The following is a 23,111-nucleotide window of genomic DNA, read 5'->3' on the forward strand; positions in this document are numbered from 1 at the left end:
GAGTGGACAAGAGTCTCAAAATAAAATAAATAGATAGATGAAGCTTGTCTCTGGACAGCTTTTAAGTTGAGACCCAAAAGAGGAGGAGGAATGAGCCATGCAAAGATTGGGGCCAAGAGAATTCCAGGCAGAAAATGCAAACGCCTACTTGAGGACCACACAGAAGCCTCTGCATGTGTAGCAGAGCACACAAAGGAGAGAGCATCCCGAGTAGATGGAGTGGCATTTTGAAGGGTCTACTCTGATCTCAAAGGGTTTATAAAGCAGAGTAAGAGGTCTGGATTTCGTCCCTTGTGCAAGGCTCTAAGCAAGGAAAGGAAGGACATGATCTGATTTACAGTTTAAGGAGATTGCTTGGCTGCTGAGGCAAGAATGTATGGTAGTGGAATAGGAGACCTAGTTAAAAACAAAGTGATCCAGGTAAGAGATGAGCATGGCCTGAGCTAAGAAGATAGTGTTAAGATGGAGGGAAGTGTACAAATTTAATTTATGAAGGAAAGACAGTTTTCAAGGGGAGTGCCTGTTGGAACTCTGGCTTAAAGAAGAGGGTGGGTGGATGTCCACCTATTGAGATATTGAAGACTTGGGTGGGAGTAGGTTTGGGGCATGGAAAGGAAGAGTGCTTTGGGGAACATTTCAGGTTTGAGATACAAAGAAGGCAATTTACGTTGAATGGATAAAGAAAATGTGGTCTACCCATATAGTGGAATATTACAAAGCCGTATAGAGAAATGAATTACTAAATCATACTATATGGATAGGCCCCAAAAGCTTTACGCTAAGTGAAAGAAGCCAGATGCAGAAGACCACATCTTAAATAATTCCATCTATATAAAATGTCTTGATTTGGCAAACCTGTAGAGACAGGGAGTAGATTAGGGTTGCCAAGGGCTGGAGGCAGGAACAGGGAGTGACTATTAGTGGGCACGAGGGATCTTTTTCTGGGGATGGAAATGTTTTCAAATTGAATTCTGGTGAGAGTTGCATAACTCCGAATATTCACTAAAAATCATTGAATTATACACTTCAAATGGGTGAATTTTATGATATATAAATTATACCTCAATAATGCTATTTTTTAAATTTTATTTTATTTTATTTATTTTATTATTATTATTTTTTGAGATGGAGTTTTGCTCTTGTTGCCCAGGCTGGAGTGCAGTGGTGCTATCTTGCTTACCACAACCGCCACCTCCCGGTTCAAGCAATTCTCCTCCCTCAGGCTCCCAAGTAGCTGAGATTACAGGTGCGTGCCACCACACCTGGCTAAGTTTTGTATTTTTAGTAGAAATGGGGTTTCTCCATGTTGGTCAGGTTGGTCTTGAACTCCTGACCTCAGGTGATCTGTCCGCCTTGGCCTCCCAAAGTGCTGGGATTACAGGCATGAGCCGTTGTTCCCAGCAGTGGCGCTATTTTTATTTTTTTTATTTTTATTTTTTTTGAGATGGCAGTGCATCTGAGTTTGGAATTCTAGGAAAGGGTAAGATCTGGACATAGAGTAAGGGGTTTTCTGTAAGCACTTGCAGTCACTTTCAGAGGGTGTGTAGAAAAGAAAAGCAGCACTCGGTCTGTGTCCTGATGGCATTCCAACATTTCAAGGTTTGAGGTTGGGCAGAATGAGGAGGAGACATAAAGAGAAACTGAGGAAACTGCAGGGCAGGAAGAATGCCTGGAAAGTGTGGAGTAATGAAAGTGGAGGAGAGAGCTTTGTAAGAAGGGAGCGGTGAACTGAGTAGAATGGTATGGAGAGGTCAGGTACAATAAGGGCAGTGAAGACAATTGGATTCAGCCTCAAGGAGATCCTTCTTGACCTTAAGTGTTGATCTTGACAAGAGCAGTCTCAGCCCAGGGATGAGAACAGAAGCCCAGCTGCAAAGGGGCGAGGAGGGAGTAGGAAGGAAGGAAGCAGTGGTGCCTCCACACAGCTCCTTCAGAGAATTTCACTGTAAAGAAGAGCAGAGAAATGAGGATGTAGCTGAAAGGAGAAATGGGGTCAACAGAAGGGTTAAAAGTTAGGCCATGCATTTCCAGAATATATTAATATGTTGTTGGAAATGGTCCAGAAGAAAGGAGAGTGGTGATGTGAGGGAGAAGAGGGGAAACACCTGCAGAAACTAAGGCCCCCAGAAGGGCAGAGGGGATGGAACCAGGGCCTCTGGGAGAAGGTCTGGAGGGTAGGCAGGAGGGCCTCATGGAGGCAGTCAGACGGAGAACCCGTATTACTTGATTTTCTTTTCCAGTGAAGGAAATGAGAAGATCTTCAGCTGAGAATGAAGGTGGAGGCAGGGCTACAGGAGCACCTGCCTTATGGCTGATACCCTTCAGTGCCAGGCACACGGCACGGGCTCAGTCAGTCTTCGTTGCCATTAAACACTGCAGGAGTTTTTGAACTTTGGGAGGCATAGAAGTGATCACCAGGAGTGGTTGTTAAAATGTGGATTTCCAGGTTTTTATTTCAGAGATTCTGGTTCAGAAGATGCATGAGAGAGCCAAGAAATCTGCATCTTTAACCAGAGCCCCAGATGTTTCTGATGCAAGTGGCCAGCGGGCTATAGTTTGAGAATCACTGAAAATATGTCTGTGAACAATAATGTGCATGGATACATCCCTACAAACAGGAGGCTTTTAATAAAGAATTAATAAGACACAATTCTTTTCAACAGACTGTACCTTAGGCATAATTAGATTTCATATTTCACAAGTAATTAAGACCCATTGCATTTTGTTTTTAGAAAAAGAGGAGTGTTCTTTGGTTTAAAAAGAAAAGCAATTAAACATTAATGTATACTTTTCTTTGCAGGGGAAAGAGCAGAATGTGGCACCACCAGGTGAGAGTGGGAGAGTCGTGTTTTCTTTCATCTGCCACCCAAGGTGGGAGTGGGATGGGGTTGGGGAGGCACTGCTGGGAGCTGGAGAAGCAGGGATGGCTTCTTCACCAGTGTCCCCATGGGCTGGTGTGGGTGTGCCCGGGTGAGGCACAGCTGCTGCTTCGCTTGTTCGAGCATTAGACTGAAAAAGCCACGCCCCTCCAGGCTGGCCATGGAAGGGGGTGCTTTTGGGGCTGCTGTGTGGCAATGGGGTACCCTCCCTTTGTGCTGGCCATCAGGTGAGACAGTAATGTCTACTAAGTGTGGCTGAGGGCAGCCTGTAGAGGCCAGAGGCTGTGGGGTGGCTGTTGACCTCTCTCCCCACCTGCTACACTGCACTGAGCAAACTGCCCAGCCTTGGTGCGAGGCCCAGCCTGAGGTCCCTACGTGCCAAGGCCTTGGGCAAGGCTTGGATTACGCGCAGCTGGGCACACGCATGTGCATAGGCGTGCACAGAGTCCCTCGCCATCAACACCCTGGCTTGGACCTCATGGGCACTTGGATGGGCTGACAGAAAGTAACACACGGGCAACTTCTGCTTTCTTTCTAGCTTGTTCAACATCCCCTTTTGCGCTTTTCCCTAAGCAGACCAGAGCCAGTGAACACTTTCCACTCAGCAGCTGATAGCCCAGGGGCTGACTTTCCTCCCCTTTCAGACAGCGTAGATCCATAAGTGGCTCTGTCACCAGCCAGGTTGTTTGCTTAGAGCCTATTTCATTTCTGCATCCCCAGTAAGAGATACTGCACTGCCTAGCTGGAATTCAGCCAGTGGCGCAGAGGCCTGCACTTTTCTATCCCATGGCAATAGAGCGCTACTTTTTGCCTCACTTTCTGGGCCCAGGGACCTGAGGGCATTCTTTCCTTTCCCACAAATGCTTCCCAGTGGCCCCAAATCCTGGAAAACTTTCATGTTTGGCAAAGCAAAGATGAACTTCCAACTCTCTCCTGCTCCTTGGGAAGGGAGTGGGGCAGAGGCTTGGAAAACCCTGGGGTTCTCAGTTTCCTGGCCTTGGGATGGGGAAAGGGAGGGCTCAGCAGAAGTTTAGCCCATACAGCTGTTCCCCTGGGCTCGCAATTTGGGAAAATGGGGATGACTCACAGCAGACGAGCCTTTCCAGCACGTGGGGCCGCAGATGTGCAGGTCCCTTTCGAAGAACTTTTTAGAAACAAACCCATTATAATTGTTTTTTTTTTTTTTTTTTTTTTTTTTCTGGCAAGAGAATGTTGCCATAGTCTTAAAACAACAGAAGTCATATTTTACACCAAATTCTGCAACTAGTGAAACAGATGGGGGATGAATTGAGCTGTCCCTCACTTCCTCGTAATTCCCAGAACTCATGCAGACAAGATTGTTCCAGCAGAGTGCAGGAGAGGAAATCTGTAATCAAACCCTTGGCCGGGTCTCAGGGTCCTCCCTCAGGGGAAAGTTGAGGGTTTTTTTTTTTTTTTTTGTCTTTTAAATAAAGCCCTCTGAAGTGTTGTCTTCCACACCTTCCTTGACCTGGGGCCTGGGAAATCCAAGCTGAGTTTATCAGACCTCCCACTTAGACACCCATCATTCATCTGTAGCTAATCTGCCTTAAATTGCAGACCGAGCCTTGTGTACTCTGGTTCCTGGCCAAGGTCAAAGGCAACTTTGTTAGTAAACTAAAAGTGTCCCCTTACCTCCAAAATCATTATTTAACTTGTGGAAATTGTTGCCAACAATGTCTCTGTCCTGCAGCTCTGTCTCTATCTTCCATGGGCTCCCACACGTGATGGATATCATTTTTGGAAGGTTATTTGAGCAGGATCCCCTTAGCCAAGTTGTGTCGACCTTGTGTAGAGGAATCAGATTTACGTATGGGCTGCAGCATGTTATATTTTTCTCACACTTCAGAACCTTATCTTAGACCAAATTCGTAATAACCCTGTAATTCAGGCTGGCCAGATGTGGTAATACATTTAGATTTAAAAGTGTATTATTGTAAATGTCAAAGCAAGACGCAAATATAAGGTTTGATTATTGTGATTTAAATGAATGTCTGGCTCCCCTTACCCAGGTTAACATGCCCTCGCAGTCTGGATTAGAGATGAAATCACTTGAGATCTTGTCCAAACAGATGCAAGGCAGTACACAACCCATGTACAGCCTCCAAGGGCCCAACTGCCACCATTTGGGATGTTGACCTCCAGGTCTATTAGGTTATCTACGGGAATTTTTCATCACATCCTTTTAGTTGCAGGATAATTTTGAGGCCATTACCTGTGTTGCCAACATGTGTTAATTTTCATCTTGGTTAAAAGGCAGAAAGGGGACATTGGTCTCTGGTTTCTCTCTCTTCCTCTCTGTGGCTTTCTCTGTTCCTGTTTTCCCTGCCTCTCTTTCTTTCCTTTTTGCTCTGCATCTGAGCAGCAGAAGAGATGGAAGGCTTAGGCTGCCCCACTTTCCTTGGCCGAACTGTCCCCCTGCTCCCCACTTTGTGCCCCACCCAGCACTTCAGTAAGTCGGTATAGATTTGATATTGTGCAAAGTTGGGATAGCTACGTTTCCTTGTCAGAGATTCCAGACAGTGCACAGAGCACCACACAAAGAAAGAAATCCTGGTGTGATTCACGCAGTTCTTTGCTTTCTGGGTTGGGCAGGAAAAGTGGGAAAACATATTCTATTTTGCCTTTATTTCTTGTGTAAAATTTAAGAAAAAACAAAAACACTTAGGACTTTCTTTTAGGGAAATCCTCCAGTTGGACACCTTAGGTTTTTTGATATTAATGTCCAACACCTGCTTTAAGAGTCTCCGCTCTTGCTGGCCATGAGAATTTAACAGATAATTTAATGTTAATTCCGGATGTTCTATGATAAAATCACTTTCGAACTCACAGTAGAGCCTTGAGAATAGGAAGAGCTGAATTTACCCCCAGCCTCAATCACATTTTATTGTGTGACCTTAGGCAAGTTTCTTCACCTCTTGTGAGTTCATTGGCCTTGTATGTAAAGTGAATTGAATATTCTTTCCCAACCTCATAGGGTTGTTGTGAGGTTATTATGCAATGTGATAAGGAAATGATCTGGGAACGTTCAAAAACAAAAACCAAACACTGAAAACTGGGTGACAATGTTGCTATCCTCAAGTTATTTCTAATCCCCCAATTAAAAACTTACGGCCTTGTGTCACATTTGTGACACTCTCTTTTACCTTTGCCATTTGAAAATTTAAGAGCAGATCCTGTAAGAAACCCCACCCCGCTACACATACATCCTCAAAAATAAGTAATTTTTGAAAGAGAAATGACATGGACTTAGCTAACCAAATTGACATAGATCCAAGATGGGCTTGAAATAATCTTGCCTGTTGTTTCTTTTTGAAATTTTAATCTGTGCTGTTATTTTGTTTCCATTGTTTGGGTGGCATGATATTTGGATTCACCTGGTTTTTGCCCATGCATGTACTGGAGCCAGCAGCTCAATACTCAAACACCTAGGAGAAGTTGGTTAGCGGTCCCTGGATGGCCAGGCTTCTGAAGGAGACAGGTACAAGAAGCCCAGTCAGCAGAGGCCGCATGAATCTCATTTATCCTGATTGTCTGCATAGTCCAGAAGATTTCTTGCCCACTCACAGAAATCAGTCAAGATTTGGGGGACCAGGTCTTTGCTTGTCATATGTGGACATGATCTGTGCCTGGCTGAGTCCCCACTTGTTGCTATCCAAATTTTGAACCAAGCCATTTGAAAATGAATTGCCTCTCTTGGTTAGGGGCCCTCTTCTTAACTTTCAAAAGCCCTTTGCCCCAGAAGGCTGGCACCATTGAGTCAGCCAACTTGTTTGGTGAAATGAGCAAATAAGCCTACACAGGTATATGCATGGTGAGCAATTCTGGAAATGGGTCCAGTGTTTGTGGCTGTTTCACTGGTGAACTGTGGTGTGGTTGCCCCTCCCTGTGGCCAAGAGTGGAGTATACTTTAGGAATGAAAATCCTAAAGTAAAGCAAGACACTTTCAACCTGATCCCATGGCAAAGGTTACTGGGATAGATGAGTCCTTGGCTGGAAATAAAAAAGTGCCCTAAGGCTTCATGATGGTGTCCTGGTAGGAGAAACCCCGAACTTGGAGCCAAAGAGTTTCAGGTCCTGCTGTCAGTTCTCCTTCAGAGGAGGCTTCAGTTTCTGCCTCTGTAAAATGGGGCCACAAATTCAGGGTTGAGGTGATGTTAAGTATAATAACAGATTTGAGAGTGCTTTAATTGAAAGTGTGCTTGAGGCCAGGTACAGTGGCTCACTCCTGTAATCCCAGCACTTTGGGAGGCCGAGATGGGCAGATCTTGAGATCAGGAGTTCGACACCACCCTGGCCTACATAGTGAAAACCCATCTCTACTAAAGACACAAAAAATTATCCGGGCCTGGTGTTGTGCACCTGTAATCCCAGCTACTTGGGAAGCTGAGTCAGGAGAATCGCTTGAATGCAGGAGGCGGAAGTGGCAGTGAGCCGAGATCACACCATTGCATCCCAGCCTGGGCTACAGGGTGAGATTCCATCTCAAAAAAAAAAAAAAGGATACTTGACTAAAGAACATGATAGTACCATCATCCTGGGCCACCCGGGAACCCCAAAGAATTTGTAGTCTCCCTTATGGCATCAGTTTCTTCATCTCTGAAATGAGAATGGTAATTGCCTGGCTCTTAGATCAATGAAATAAAGATTAGTCAAGTGCATTTGAAATGCCAAGAGGCATTAGGAAGATCAGTGCCCTGGTACATTGGGAGTTGAGACTTGATGATAAATTTAAGCCAAAATAATGAAAATTAACCCTCACAATCATGTTTGAAAGTCTCTTGCTTTCTCGGGCTACAGATTACTTCTCTCTCCCCTGATTCCCCCTCCATCTGGTCAGCTTTGCAGGATGACAGCCTCTGATTGGAGTTTCGGTGGTTTCTTGCACATGTACTATTTCCCCTCTAAGATTTAGAATGCATTTGCATTATGTAGTTGCTCCTGCTTGGCATTGCGGGTAAATTAAGATCCCCTAAAACATCCAAAGGCCTTCAGATGGAACATTGGAAACCAGTGTCTTGGCGGGGGGCTGGGGCTTCCATTTATATTTTGTGTTCTCCTTTCGTTATGGGTTTTAAGAGCATCTTTCCCAGTTGTATGTTTATGTTGGTTGCTTTCTTGATTTCTTTTGTTCCATTTTCCCCTAGGCCCCCTTGTCTTCCCCCTAAACCACAGAAAATGAGGAGACCTAGGCCTCTCTCAGTGTATAGCCATAAACTCTTTAACGGCAGTATGGAAGCATTCATTAAGGTACTTGCTGGGGAGCCGTGGAGTCCGCGAATGTGCCCAATGTAATGGCAGCCTCTGTCCGCCCGCCTCCCTGCCAGCAGACAGCCCTGTCCTTGGCCAGGCCCTGTGGAGCTAGTTCCTCGCTGCAGCTTTCTCTTAGCTTCAGTGAGGACTTTTCACAGGAGCCGCTGTGGCCTCTAACCAGTTGCTTCTAAAGTGCCCTGCGCAGTTCTCAGCCCTGGGGTAGGGATCAGATCATGACGGAACCCAGCGAAGTCCAAGTGGGGCTGAAATACCAGTGCAGCGCGCCCAGCCAGCTACGCTTCATTGCTTCAGCAACTGCAGTCCTAACACCTGAGGGACAGTGAGAGAAACCTATTCCCTCACTTCACACCCACTTCTCCCAGGAGGAGCTGAATTGAAAGCAACACAGAGGAAATCCCTGTGGGTATCACTGTGTTTTTATACATGTGATTTTTTTTTTAGTTGCATATATATATCAGCAAAGGAAAGACATACAATTTTTATGAGAGAAAATCTTCCTACCTAGTTTTGCTTCCCATTAGGTGCTTTGGGAGAAGGGAGAAGAGTTGAGGTTGTCCCTGTTGAATTCTAGGTTAACCCTTTATAACTTAAACTAAAAATTAAAGTAGTTCAGCTAAGTGAGTTTCTCTTTTCTTTCCTCTTTGGTGTCAAGGGTATGAGATCAAGCCCTATCAGATATAATGGCTCAAGGGAAATTAAGATGATGATGGAGAGGCAAAGAGCAGGAAGATACTTGAGGAAGGGGAGAAGCACTCTTAACATTACTTAGAGGAAGGGGGGAGGTCCTTGCAACTGATTTGAGAGCCTACTACCTTCTAATGAAGACATTCTCTTCAGAGAAGATGATAGATACCAATCAAGAGCAAAAACAAAGGCTCTTGGGCTTTGCCGATGACTTTGGAGTTATGGAGGATGCTCGTGTTCCAGCTCTCTACTCATGGTCCTCAGACAGGGTCCAGCACAGGACTTGCAGGACAGCAAGAGACTGGATATGGGTTTGGCCTTAGGCAGGGTAAGCAAGACCAGCCTGGGTCCCCAGACTGTCTCTGTTTGTGGGCTGAGTTCTGGGGAAGGGAGAGTGGGGGGAAGGGAAAATGGAAGGCTAGGGCCCAAGTCGGGACTGCCCAGGGGTGAGGGATGTCAAGGGCTGCTGTAGGATACCTAACAAGACCGAAGCATGGCAGATTCCCAAAAGGAGGGGCCCATAGGTGCATTAAGAAGGAAGATCAAGAGGTGACCCAGAGGGATTGGTTTATTGGGTCTGGGAGGGTGGGGCTGTGCCAAAGGAATCCTCCATCTCCATTCTCCTTCCTCTCTCCTCCAAGACTTTCTTCTTTCACTTTTGCCCCTAAAAAAGCCACAGTCCATAGCCAAGAGGGGATTAGTTGCTCTCTCCTCCCTCAAGAAGCCAGTAGTGGAGCTTGGGAGATATTAAATGCAAAAGGCAGAAAGCGGAAGGTGATTTAAGATGAGCACCTAGTGAATTATCCCCACAAAAACAAGTTCAAGACAGGTGTGGTGGCTCACACTTGTAATCTCAGCACTCTGGGAGGCTGAGGTAGGAGGATGGCTTCAGCCTGGGAGGTCAAGGCTGCAGTGAGCTATAATCATGCCACTACATTCCAGCCTGGGTGACAGAGTGAGACCCTGTCTCAAAAATAACAACAAAACAAGTTTAGAGCAAGAAGAACTATGAACTCAAGCACAGGAGGCTTCTGGAGGGGCTTTGAAGGAAAGGTGGGAATAAAGAGGAGAAGAAAAGGACAGAAGGAATTATTGAAAGGAGGAACAGAAGGAATAAAGGCTCAGAGACAGGGACATCCTCAGTTTGCTTAGGTCTTTGGAAATGGGTGATCAGTTAGAATACTTAGAAGGAATCAACTCTCATCTGACAGTACTTGACAAGTAGGTGTTCTGTTGAATTAGATATTTTTGTAATAGGTCCGACATATCAGATGTGACTATAAAGTAATCTGACTCTATTCCTTCTGACCAACACATCAGAACCTAGTCAACTACATGAGTGTTTGCCCCTTTGAAGATGTGACTATAAAGTAATCTGACTCTATTCCTTCTGACCAACACATCAGAACCTAGTCAACTACATGAGTGTTTGCCCCTTTGAGGCAGTCACCTTGGGAAGCTACCTTCTTACCTGAATGTGTCGGCATTGCTGCAGCTGCTTTGGTCAATCTTCTTTAGAGCCTTAAGCATGGCCTTTACCAGTGTGGCCAAGACTTTATATTTGAATGGACACCTAGTCTTTGGAATAGAAAGCTCCATTTGGAAGCTGAGCTTTGTGATGCCATTGGAGGTGCAAAATGGCAAGAGGAATTGCTACAGTGGGACTGTTTCCCTGGCCCCTAAAAGAGCCCTCAAGCAGCACCAGCCCAGAGCAGTCGAGTAGTGGCAGCACTGTTAGAATAAGTGTATCACCTCCTAAGGGGAAAAGTTGGAGGAATAATACTCATTTGACTGGGGAAAAGAGTGTGTTTGTTAAATACTATTTCATTCATTAATTAATTCATTCATTCATTTATTAAGGCAGAGTCTCGCTGTATCACCCAGGCTCTAGTGCAGTGGTACAATCATGACTCACTGTAGCCTTGATCTCCTGTGCTCAAGTGATCCTCCTACCTCAGCCTTCTGAATAGCTGGGGCTATAGCATGGCTATACACCATGCCTGGCTAATTTAAAAAAAAATTTTTTTTTTTGGTAGAGACAGGGTCTTACTATGTTGGCCAGGCTGGTCTTGAACTCCTGGGCCCAAGGGATCATTTCGCCTTGGCCTCCCAAAGTGCTGGGATTGCAGGCATGCACCACTGCACCTGGCCTTACTATTGCATTGCTTTATGGTCACACTACTCATCAGATACCATCAGTGCAGTTCAACAAACTCATACTGTGCACCTACTATCAGCTAGGTGGTCAATGTTTTACAGCACAGTTTTGCTTTGAAATATTATTAACTTTCAGAGAATGCAAAGACAGCGTAATGTATTCAATCCTTCAACTATTGAGAAAGGAATTTAATTTTCTATTATAATTCACATGCCATCTGAAAGAACATTGAACTAAGAGTCCCCAGCTTTGAAAAACCACACCTGTGAAAAGTTTTTCAATAAAATAACACCTCTGGGCTCTACAATTACGATGGTTTAGAGGGACAAGGAAGCATCCTCAGGTTAATAATAATAAGTAAATGTTGCTAGGGTTTGATTTATACATTTCTAGGACCCTACCTGAATAAACAAACCCCTTTCAAAATCCTTGATGTTTTTTCATCCTCTCAGACAAAACGAGGCCTCATTTTTATGAGCCAGTTTTGAAGCCCAAGAGATTCGCCTCTGGGACAAGGGGAGAATCCTCATCCTGTTTCTGCAAAATAAGCATGATAATTACCTACTTCATGAGTTTGTGAGGAACGTTAAATGAGCCAATATATGTTATGTTTCTAGATCACTGGATGGCACATAGTAAGCACTATGTATTACCTATGATGATTAGCATTAAATTTAGCATATTGCTGATAGAGCCTATTAGACCAGGCTGTTTGCTCAGTTCTAGGATTCTGGTAGGTTTAGTCAGCATGTCAGGTAGCAGACAATTCCAGTTGTTGAGATGCTGAGACTGGAGAGATGATGCTAGCTAGAAGGCACACATCTTCCAGGAGCCTGGATGGAATAAGTGCTCACCCCAGAGATGGACCTGCTGCACAGATGGAAAAAAACAGACAGCACTCCCCTGAAAATGGGCGTCATCAGTGGCTTTTAGTGAAAGTAAAGGCTCCAGTTCTGTCCCCAAGTTCTTGAAGGCATTCTGATTCAACTTTCCTCCCTCCTCCAGGCCTTTCTCAGCTTTTGCATTCCTTAGTGCCAGTGTAAGGATCAAGAGGGTAGGAAGGAGAGCAAAGCCAAGTGGATACCCAAGAAAAGCAACTTAGGGTGTATGGTAGGGACACATGGGAAGCTGTTTGGAATTTGGTGTCAGGTGGAATCCTATGGGCCTTTATCGAGAAGGCACCTTGTAGGCACGATCTTGTTAGAACTGAACTTTTTACCAGGAATGAGGTTTCTTGAGCTGAATTCCAAAGACACTGTTCCAGTGGACATAATGGTCTATTTCCCTGCTTTTTGTGGACAGCTGGGAGTACCTTACGGGGTGGTAGGTAGGCTTTTGTCCATGGGTGCATAAACAGTCTCTCTTGTTGAAGAGAAGCTAGGTACAGGGATGGGAATGGGTCCAGTCCACATAGTTGCTGCTCTTTCACAAGGACCGAAAGAGGCCCCCCATGTCAGCTGGTATCTGGGAGGGCAGCTAAGGCAGCCATGTGGGAAAGCTGGCTGGGTGGCTTCCAGAAGTCCCATGAGGCTCCCAGGCTCTGGAGTGGCCCTCCCCACAGGCCGGCTGTTTGGCAGGCTCCCCGGGACCTTGGCTGGCTGCCATTGCATTTCAGCGTTCACGGACTCTGAAGGATCTGCTTACTTTAACTGATCTTGTTCCTGCATAATCTTTTCTTTTTCTCCTGCTCTGCTGCCTGTTTATTTTTTGTTATCAGAGGAAGAAGAAATGCTCGAACCAGGAACCAGGTATTTACTAGAAAGGCCCGTTAGTCCTATTCACTGTGATGGAAACTGTCTTTAATAGTGAATCCAGAATAGAGCCCACCTTACCTGTTGCTGATGGGTCCACATTCTTGTCCTCTCCCTGGGCACAATCAGTCAAGGAGAAAATTCACAGGTGGGGTGTGGAGGAGCCAACAACGTATCCAAATCTATGCTCTCTTCACAAGAGCATATTACATGTGCCTCATTGCTTACTCACCTTGTGAGGAGGCTGGGCATTTAATTCGGCCCCTTTTAAAGCAAGTTTAAAAGAATTTGATGCCCTTTAAGTGACGTGGAATAACAGAGACATCAACCAATCATGGAATCCAAAAGAAAATGTCTCCCATCCTCCATAATAATTTGTGGCTGTAGGCCAGTCTAGGAAGATGTCATTGAAAATACATTCACATCCCAGGTGCACATGTGGAGAATTGCACCTTATTCAGCCTTTTAGACGAAGGTTGACCCCTAGATGGCCAATGGCTGACATTGGCTGCTTCTGGAGCTTTTCCCTGTGACATGTTTACTGTGAAACGCAGTATGCATCTGGGTGTTTAGTTGTGACTTCATGAGTAGAACTAGTCTTCCCTTCTTAGAGTTCAAAATTTTCATCAAGGGCCAGCCTTGCTTCTCCCGTGGTGTCCTTTTAATTCTGGCATCAGGTGCTGCAGTAATAGGATGAGGACTTGCTCCTTGAGCACTGGGAAAATAGCAATGAGTTAAGACAAAGTGGAGGGGAAGGCAGAGAACTGTTCAAGGCCAGACTCCAGCCCCGTCTATATGGTGGTTCCCTCTCCATTGCCCAAGTGGGCCTACCAGGCCTCCTGAGCCCAGGTTCCTTGCCAACTGGGTAAGAAGACAGAGCATTTCTTTAAAATGATCATAGCTATGCCTTTTTGTGCACACAGCTGAAGGCTCTCTGTTGTAACTATCTGTGGAGACTTTAGGATTAGCAGTTCCTTGCTTGTTTTCCTACTAATCTGATGGTACTAATATTCTGGCTTGAGTCTGTAATCTGTGTTTGCAATGTCTTTTCCCTGTGGTGGTTGTCAAGTCCCACAAAACTCACAATTTTTCTTTTCTTAAGGATTCAGGACAAGCTATACCACTTGTAGTCGAGAGCTGCATCCGTTACATCAATTTATATGGTAAGCTGGATCTTGGGCCAGTGTTTTCAGCAATCTGCAGAACAGGTGCTAGGCTGCTCTGATAGGAAATGAGAGTCTCATTCGTCCTGGAAGACTTCCCATCATGGCTCTGCTTTTAGGGGAAAATACGGCATGCAGCAGCTGCTCTTCTGAGTGCTGCTTTTGAGCCTGTGTGTTGGGGGATGGAGATCATGGAAAGAGGATCCAAGACCTAGGAATATGAGAGTAGGAAGGGCATGGACAAGATAACTCAACCCTGTAGCTCTGTGCTTTGAGGACAGAATGGAGTTGGCCAATAAATCAGCTAATACTACTAGATTATAAGCTCCATAAAAGTATTACGTTGATGCAAAAGTAATTTTTGCTATTACTTTTGAATGGCAAAAACTGCAACTACTTTTGCGCATGGTGTCTGAGATTTGTTAGCCATGGTGTCACCAAAACATAACTGGTGTTTATCCACTCCTTCATTTCTCCAAAACTATATTTGTTGAGTGCATAATAGGCACTGCTTTGGACAATGGGAATATAGGCATGAACAAGACAGGTGCAGTGCCTGCCCTGCATAGCTTACATTTCCAATAAAAAGGGCAAGGAGATGATCAAGTGGAAAAATAAATAAAATCATTTGAGATAGTGAAAATACCATGAAACTAATTAAAAGGGGATAGAGAATGGCTGGAGGAGACGGGAGGTGTCTCCAAGGGGGTGCTGTTTGAACTAGCTAGTACCTGAGTAGAAGCAGCCAGCTATGCAGTCCAGGTGGAGAGAACGGAGGATGGCGAGCGGAAAGGCCTAGTGTGGGGAGGAAGGTCAGTGTGGCTGGGTGGTAAGGGGCCAGGAGGATGGACTCAGAGACTTGGGTGCTAGAAGTTCAATATTGTTTAATTAAAGAGAGGAATAAGCATTTATTGAGGCCATACTATGTACACACCAAACTTTGATCAAAGCCTGCCTTTGAGAGTAAACACTTCCTAAATTGTCATGTGGAAAATTGTTTTATATGGAAAAATAGAGATAGGGAAAGTATCACAGGCTCCCCCATTAATTCCCATTTAAGTGGAAACAGACCCTTTAATTCGTTCAGCTGTGCAAGCTGCTGTTATGTCATTACTGTCTTGTAAGGTATAAGGATCTCCTCTTTGTTAAGGCCTTGTAGAAACATGTAAAAAAAAATGAGATTGTTTTACTTAATAATTTAATCTCTCCCAAGTCCGAGCCAGAATGTACCCTAGAGTCTAGCTTTTCTTGAAGGCAGAACATGTCTGTATACAGGGAAGGAAAAGTATTGATACAAACTTCTTGTGGCCTTTTCCTTTAAGCTCAAACAGAAGATCACAAATGTATAAAGCAGATGTGTCTGAGGATTTTGGCCACCTGTACTTCACTGTGAAGGCCAGTTTTGGAGACCTTCATAGGGAATGACTCTGTTATAAAGGATCAGGGGGAGAAAGGGAAAAGCAATGGGGAGAGTCACCGATAGATATTCTTGGTGGTCTAATGAACTCGAGGTCTCATGAATTTATTATTTCTTTTTTTATGTCCTTCTTTTTTAGGACTCCAGCAGCAGGGGATCTTCAGAGTGCCAGGATCTCAGGTGGAAGTCAATGACATCAAAAATTCCTTTGAGAGAGGTGGGTACAGAGCAACCATCTTAAGCTTGTGCTAGGGGAAACCAGGGTGAACATTCACATGTGTCTTGGAGCTAGTGGTGTGCAGGAGCTGATTGTGCACATCTCTTCCCAACTTCACATTCAGCGACTTTGTCCTGGTACTTGGAATAAGCCATGACTGGAGTGTTTACACCACAGAAATTGGCAAACACTGAGTTCTAATTGTTTCCCACCAAAGAGCTGTTTAATATTTACCTACCACCAGCACCAGCACCACCACCATCACCACCACCACCACTACCACCACTGCTACTACTGCTGCTGCTGCTGCTGCTACTACTACTACTACTACTATTACTACTGTTACTGCTTACAGGTGACTTTGCAGCAGACTGCACAGTGGTTGCCGGAAAAGGGTTCCTTGTCAAGAGCTCTGGAATATTTATGTGAATCTATAAAGGATGCTACATTTTAGAATTGGAAGAACATAGAAAATACTGAGTGGCTTTTAGGATATCTTAATTTTTAATTTTTTATGCAGTAGTTTTGGCAAGCCACACATTGGGAGGAAGAGATTATATACTCCCTCCACTCCTGGAGACATGACCTAGTTCCCATTTCAATTTAAGCAAGGATATGAAAGCTCATTAGAAGTAAGGTGGGCCACTGGACCGGGACACATGATATATTTGGTGTAGTCTCTCTGGGCCTCAGAATCCCTGATAGGAACAGATGGCCAGTGACACTGTCCAAGCCAAGTAAGGACTCACCGGGTTAGGAAATGCTCAATTCTTACACCTCTGCCTTTGAATATTCAATGCTTATCTCACTGCTACACTGAAACAGAAAATCCATGTATTTTCATTTGAGGAAATATTTTCAATCCCACTCCCTGATTCTAGAACGAAACCCAACATTAGCAAGTCCATAACCTCATCCTAAGGGAGGAAAGAAGAGCTAGAATATAGGTATCCAAATAATACCTCTGCCTCCAGTTTCCCAGTATTTAGAAAGGTCATGTCTCCATAATCCATTTCTTCTCAGGTCTGATTTCCTGCCTTCCTCTCTGAGTGGTTCTGGTACTGAGGACCCCAATCCCATACCCCTTTACTAGCAGTACGTCATATCCCAAAACGTATGGTTTATCCCTGTGGCTGTGCTCTGAGCAGGCCTCTCTCTGTGTTTCCTACTTATTACCTAGCTCCCCTCGCACCCCGAAAGAGCTGCCTCTTGAGCAAATTCTCTGCCTCCCACTCCTCTCCATTCCATCCTGAAGTAGAGGGAGCAATCTGCAGCCCCAAGCAGTACTGCCATTGCCTGCAGGCACAGACCCTCTGGGGATGTCGGCACTCTGGGTTGGAACCATGTGTAGACAGTGAAATTTGGCTGTATTTTGTGCTCAGTGGCCTTCTAGGATCTAGGAGAGCTTTGTTTCAGGAGCCTGCTCCAGGATCTTGGGTGCTTAGAACCAGGGAGCCCCAGGACCCCCTTGTTCCAGCTCCTATTCAGGCAATGAGCCCTACACCATACAAGGTAATGGACTAGGGCCTGGAAATGCAATATGAACAAAACACAGTCACTACTAGTGGGGGAGCCAGTTTAGTCAACAGCCAGTATAATCAGTGCAATCAGTGGAGAAGGCACTGAGGAGCATAGGAGCCTGGATGGAGCGGGGAGGAATAGCAAAGGCAGGGAAAGTTTCCTTGAGAAAAAATGCCTAAGCTGAGACTTGAAGAGCAAGAGCCAGGGGAAGCAGGGGCAAAGAAGGGGCATTCCAAGCCAAGAGAACAGCATGTACAAAGGCCAGAAAACAAGAGGTCTCCCCCATCAGTGTCCCTGATGCAAGTGTCATTCGTCATTGCTCTGAGCCTCTCTTGACAGCACTGGACAGTCCAATTCAGAGTTTTGTTTCTTTGTTTTCCCCAGCTCCTTACACTCCTGCTGCCCTGTGTGCGTTTACAGTTAACAGAACCGTAGTCTGGAACCTTTGCTGGTTACCTCCTCCTGGGCTCATCCCATTATACAGAATACCTTGTCACCCTGTGATGAATCTCATGGGCAAACTCACTGCATGGTGCCTCCAGCCTGGCAATCGCCTTGCCTGACATTTCCCTTCCTCTCCATATTCTGTAGGTAACCTTGTTGCCACAGGCAACCCCACCCTTTCCCTACCCGGTAGCAATGCTTTTTTTCCTTCTTGAATGTGATTTTCTAAGGTCAGCACCTCCTGTCACTTGCTTCAGTGCTTTGCAGGGGTGATGTGCAATGTAAAAGAATTCTCTGCTCCTAACAAGCCTTGGATCGCCTCAGGCAGTGCCCAGCTGGGCAGAGAACACCTGAACTAAATCTTAGATGCAAAAAATATTTTCTTCTTTTTCTTTGCCTCATGTCTGCAGTTGGGCTCACTCCCCCTCCCCATCGTTCCAAAATGAATCTCATTCTCTTGCCAGTCTGGTGCTTCTGCTCTACCAGAGCCAACAATGAAGCATGCTTTCTTCGAAAAGAATAGTTTCTAGTATGTCTTTTTTTATAGAAATCCTTTCCTGGATTTTCTGAGCCGGTGCCAGATTTCTCACTTATTCTTTTCTGTTCCTTGATATTCACCAAGCACATTCCCTGTGTTTGGCTCCTAACCTGCCTGACCTTCAGGGCTGCCTCCTCCCACCCCTCCTCAGACTAGGGTCTTCGCTCTTCCTGGCCCTCAGCCTGCTTATCTCCGTGTTCCCCTGGCGACAGAGTGGCCTGAACCTGGGCCTGGCTCAGTATTATCTTCTCGCCCACTCTTCACATCCCACATGGTTTAACTCGTGACTAAATTTCTTCTCCAAACCAGTACATTGTGTGTTTTTCCTTTCTCCCTTTATTTTATTTACTTATTTATTTTTGGAGACAGGATCTCTGCCTCCCCTGGCTCAGGTGACCCTCCCACCTCAGCGCTCAGCGAGTAGCTGGGATTACAGGTGTGTACCAACATGCCTGGCTAATTTTTCTATTTTTTGTAGAGATGGGGTTTTGCTGTGTTGCCCAGGCTGGTCTTGAACTCCTGGGCTCAAAGCAATGCACCTGCCTCCACCTCCGAAAGTGCTGGGATTTCAGGTGTGAGCCACTGCTCCAGCCTCTTCTTTTTATTTTTTAAAATTAAATCTAATCCCTGCAGGGTGCCTGTCCTTCACCACTTGTTAAAAGGGATTTGGGTCTTGTTCCTCCTTGGCCCCATGTTTCCTTTCTCCTGGGCAGAGGTCTTCCCAAAGTTCCTTGCCTAAGGCTGTTGAAAAGAGCACAGTTTTCTTTTCCTTAAGCTCCTGAAAAGTGATAGCATGTTGGAAATCCACTCCTGGCTTATTATTCTTAAGCCTACTTTTTTTTTTCCTTTTCATATGAGTCAACCAGAGTTTTAGTTGGAATTCTTTTTGTTGTTGTCGTCAGTAAATCTTAAACTCACTGCTCAGGTTTTGAGATCTCCCTATAAATATTCTGACAAAAATGAAGGAGAAAAAAAAAAACCACACATCATGAAAGGCAGGAATTAGCAGCTGAGCTGTAGAGTGAGCTGTGGTTTGCTCTTGTCTCCCAGAGGATCCCCACAAGCCTCTCTCTAGGTGCCACCTTTGTATGCACAGATGGGAGTGCTGGGATCTCTCCTGTGTGGAGGGGGTGCTTTGCCAAAGAGGCAATGGCTGTCTTCTGCTGTGGATCTAGGCAGGGTTTGGATGTGGGGCTGAAGCCATGCCGTGTAGACTCTGGCACACTCTAGACTCAGATCTGACCCTTCTGAGATCTGTGTCCTACCTCGAGAAGAGGGATGGAACCAGGAGATGCTGGGCAGGGTTGTTGTGTCGAGGGACTTGAGGACCTGTGGGCAGAGAGAACTGCCCTCGTGAGAGAGACTGACTCCAAGCTTCCAGCAGCAGGTCTGACAGAGCCTTTAAGCACAGACTGTGCACTCAGTTTCATCACTGGGTACAGCCCTGCCTTAAAGCTGTTGGCAATGCCCAGGTGATCTGGGTAAGAGTAAGTTGCAGGCAGGGCAAGTCGTTAACAATGCCACCTCCCCAGGACATTAGCTAGCCAAGTGCGAACATGGCTTTCTTTCAGATTTGCCTGGAATATTATCTCTGATTCTCCTCCTGGAGAAAGCGTCATTCACAGGAACCATCCAGCTCATATTGAGCTCTGGGATTCCATTCTCAGAACCGAAACTGACTAGCTTGCAGAGAGCCAAAGGCCTGGGCTAATTGAAAAGAATGTTTGGGCAGCTCCATTTACGGACCGAGGGCCTTGCAGGGGGATGGCAAGAACTAATGACATGTTTATGTGTATGTGTATATATGTGAAGTCAATATGTTCATCATGTTTAACAATGGGAGCTAGTACTAGGCAACATGGAGGAAAATACCCACGTGCTTTTGAATCATGAGACCACAGGAATGATGTGTGGAGCTAATAGGAAAACAGTTAGGTACAGTTTTTGAATTCCTTAGGCTGCTACAGGGATTGAGAGGGAGGCTGAAGAGGTCAGGCTTAGACATCCACCATCCCAGTTCAACTAAGACAGCTTTGTTCTATAAGTTAGGATTTCATAGGAAATTTTTTACTGAGAAATAAAAAGGTTGGGATTCTACTGTAAAGGGTGGAAGGAAGAAAGGAAGGAAGGAAAGTAGGTAAATATATACCTACTTATATAAGCTGGCATACATGCAGACAAATAGATCCAAAAATCACAGGGAGAAGAAAATGTATCTCCCAGGGATTATGAGATCTTGGAGCTGCCAGCATCTGTTGTTGACTTTGTGATTGTGGGCACACTGCTTCACCTGCCAGGGCCTCAGCTCTCCCACAGGAGAGAATGGTGGTGTTGGAGCCATGTCTCCCTTAGTGCCATGCAATGCTGTTGTGAGGGTTAGGAGAGATTGTATGTACAAATGTGCTTCTCACTTGAGAAGTGCTGTGTGAACACAGGTGATTTTTTGGTATGTTTATTTTCTCTCCTCCTTCCCTACAAGGAATTCTTATGGGGGCAGCATTCTTACCTCCTCCAGTGGGAACATTTGAGAGATTGACCTATCGAACACCAGTATCTGGGCCACCGTGCACTGTTGTTCGGGCTGGGCACTGCACAAGGCTGCCCAGCCAAGAGAACAGATGGGAACTGAACTCTGACTCATGCTCTGTATGCTGCCAGCCCTGGTGAAGGTATGGTGTGCCAGGTGCAGGACCATTCTCTAATTCATACTGAAGCATGTTGGGGCTAGGGAGGCTCTGGCAGTGACATGCATTCACTTCTTATGGAAGCAGAGTAAAGAGATCCAAGGATGAGTTTCCAGTTCTGCTTTTCATTGCTTGCCAGCCCTAGAGGTGCTCTTAGCTGTTCAGGAGGAAAAGCAGCCCATTGTGTAGATGTCTCTGAACATCTCAGGAAGGCAGCAGGTTGCTCCTGCTGCCTTTCACCTTCCCCATGGAAATTTGCAGTGGTGAACCTGCTCAGCAGCTCTGATTAAATTAAAAAGTGCTGCTCCGCTGAGATACCATTTTCCCTTGTCCAATTAGCAAAAATTCAAAACACTTATAATATGCCAGGGACAGGGCTGTGGAAAACAACATTCTTGAGATGGCGTTGCTGGTAGGAATATAAAATGGCATAGCCTCAGTGAAGAATTCGTCCCCGTCTGATAAAACTGCAAAGATATCTACCCTACGACCCAACTGTCCCACTTTTAGGAACTGATCACAGAGATCTGCCATGCATACAAAAACACAAGAACATTCACTGTGGCAATATTTATAATAATAAAATAGTAGAAAGAGGTCAAACGTTGATCATAAGAGATTGCATAAATTATGATCTATTCATGAAGTGGAGTACTTTGCAGCCTTTAAAAAATAAATAAATAAATAGAGGAAGATTTCTGTGAACTAATGTGGAGGGATTTCCAGGATTTCTTGTAAAGTGGAGAAAGAAGTCTATTTAGAAATATACCACATTCTGTGTAAGAAATAAGAGGATATTAAAAATAGGCCTATGTATTTGCTTACACAGCAGGACAAACTAGAAACAAATGAAAATGGTGAAATAAAGGTGTGGCGGAGAGAAGGATAAGAATAGGACTTCTCTGAGTGTAACTTTTGACTTTTGAACCCTATAAATGCTTTGTGCATTCAAAACTGTAAATTTAAAAAAAAAATTTCTGAAAAAAAATTAACACCTAAAATTAAATACAAAGAAAACCAAGTATGCTGCTTATCGAATTGATAGCTACAGAGAGAAACTTACGAGCATGTACTCTGGTCATACATTTTTAACAGCTTCATTGAATTATATACCATAAGGCCCACCCATTTTTAAAGTATACATTTCATGCAAATCAAAACCACAAATATCATCTCACCCCAGTTAGAATAACTATTATTAAAAAGGCAGAAAATAACAGATGCTGACAAGGGTGCAGGGAAAAGGGAACGCTTATACACTGTTGGTGGGAATGTAAATTAATACAACCACTATGGAAAACAGCATGAAGATTTCCCAAAAAACTAAAAATAGAACTACCATACCATTCAGCAATCCCACTACTGTGTATTTATCTAAAGGATAGTAAATCAATGTAGCAAAAGGATACCTGCACTCCCATGTTTACTGCAGCACTATTCACAATAGCAAAGATACGGAAGTGACCGGTGTGTCCACCAATACACGAATAGAAAAAGAAAATGTGGTGTATAATATATAGTGGAATACTATCCATCAATAAAGAAGAATGCAATTCTGTCATTTGCAGCAACATGTATAGAACTGAAGGACATTATGTTAAGCGAAATAAGCCGTGCTCAGAAAGAAGATGACTGTATGTTCTCTCTCCTGTGTGGGAACTAGAATACTTGATCTCATGGACACAGAGGATAGAATGATAGGTGCAAGAGATTGGGAAGGGTGGGTGAGTGGGAGTGGGGAATGAAGAGAAGTTGGTTAGTGGGTACAAACATACAATTAGATAGAAGAAATAAGTTCTAAGGTTCGATAGTAGAATAGGATGTTGATACTAGGCAACACTATTTTGTGTATTTCAAAATAACTAGAAGAGAGGACTTGAAATGATACCAACACATAGAAATGACAGATATTCAGGGTGATGGATACCTCAAATACCCTGACTTGATTGTTACACATTCTGTACACCTAACAGTTACATGTACCTCATAAATATTTAAAATGTTATATATCAATAAAAGAAAAAATACATTTCAGCAGTTTCTATTATATTTAGAGTTATGCAATTATTATAATGTAGCTTCAGAACTTTGTAATTATTCCCTAAAGGAATCTCATACCCATTTGCAAGTCCCTTCCACTATCCTCTGCACCTGGCTGCCAGCCCTAGGAAACCACTGATCTACTTTCTGTCTTCTGACCATATATCTCTTTAGTGAGATACATTTTGAAGACAAAAATACTAAACAATAACGTGAACAAAAGCCCTGGAAAGAAATCTCAAGTTGTATGTAGCAGATTTATTGTTAGTGGTAATATTGCGATTAAAACTGTTACAGCATCATATGTGTATTACACGATAAGG

At 44.5% G+C, this 23,111-nt stretch overlaps 1 protein-coding gene across 3 annotated transcripts in view; it reads left to right on the plus strand.

The window, feature by feature from the left end:
• Window positions 1-23,111, plus strand: part of SRGAP3 (SLIT-ROBO Rho GTPase activating protein 3) — a 260,739-nt gene that overhangs the window by 205,306 nt on the left and 32,322 nt on the right. For 2 of the 3 annotated variants that reach the window (XM_003927107.4, XM_010337846.3), the window contains exons 11-14: window positions 2,801-2,828; window positions 8,045-8,147; window positions 13,867-13,927; window positions 15,484-15,561. In XM_003927107.4, coding sequence (XP_003927156.1) covers window positions 2,801-2,828; window positions 8,045-8,147; window positions 13,867-13,927; window positions 15,484-15,561 — 270 coding nt within the window. Of the gene's footprint in view, window positions 1-2,800; window positions 2,829-8,044; window positions 8,148-12,730; window positions 12,762-13,866; window positions 13,928-15,483; window positions 15,562-23,111 lie in introns of all 3 variants that reach the window. The other variant, XM_003927108.4, reaches the window with a different exon arrangement.

This window comes from Saimiri boliviensis, chromosome 8 (genome assembly GCF_048565385.1).
Source record: "Saimiri boliviensis isolate mSaiBol1 chromosome 8, mSaiBol1.pri, whole genome shotgun sequence".
Taxonomy (NCBI): domain Eukaryota; kingdom Metazoa; phylum Chordata; class Mammalia; order Primates; family Cebidae; genus Saimiri; species Saimiri boliviensis.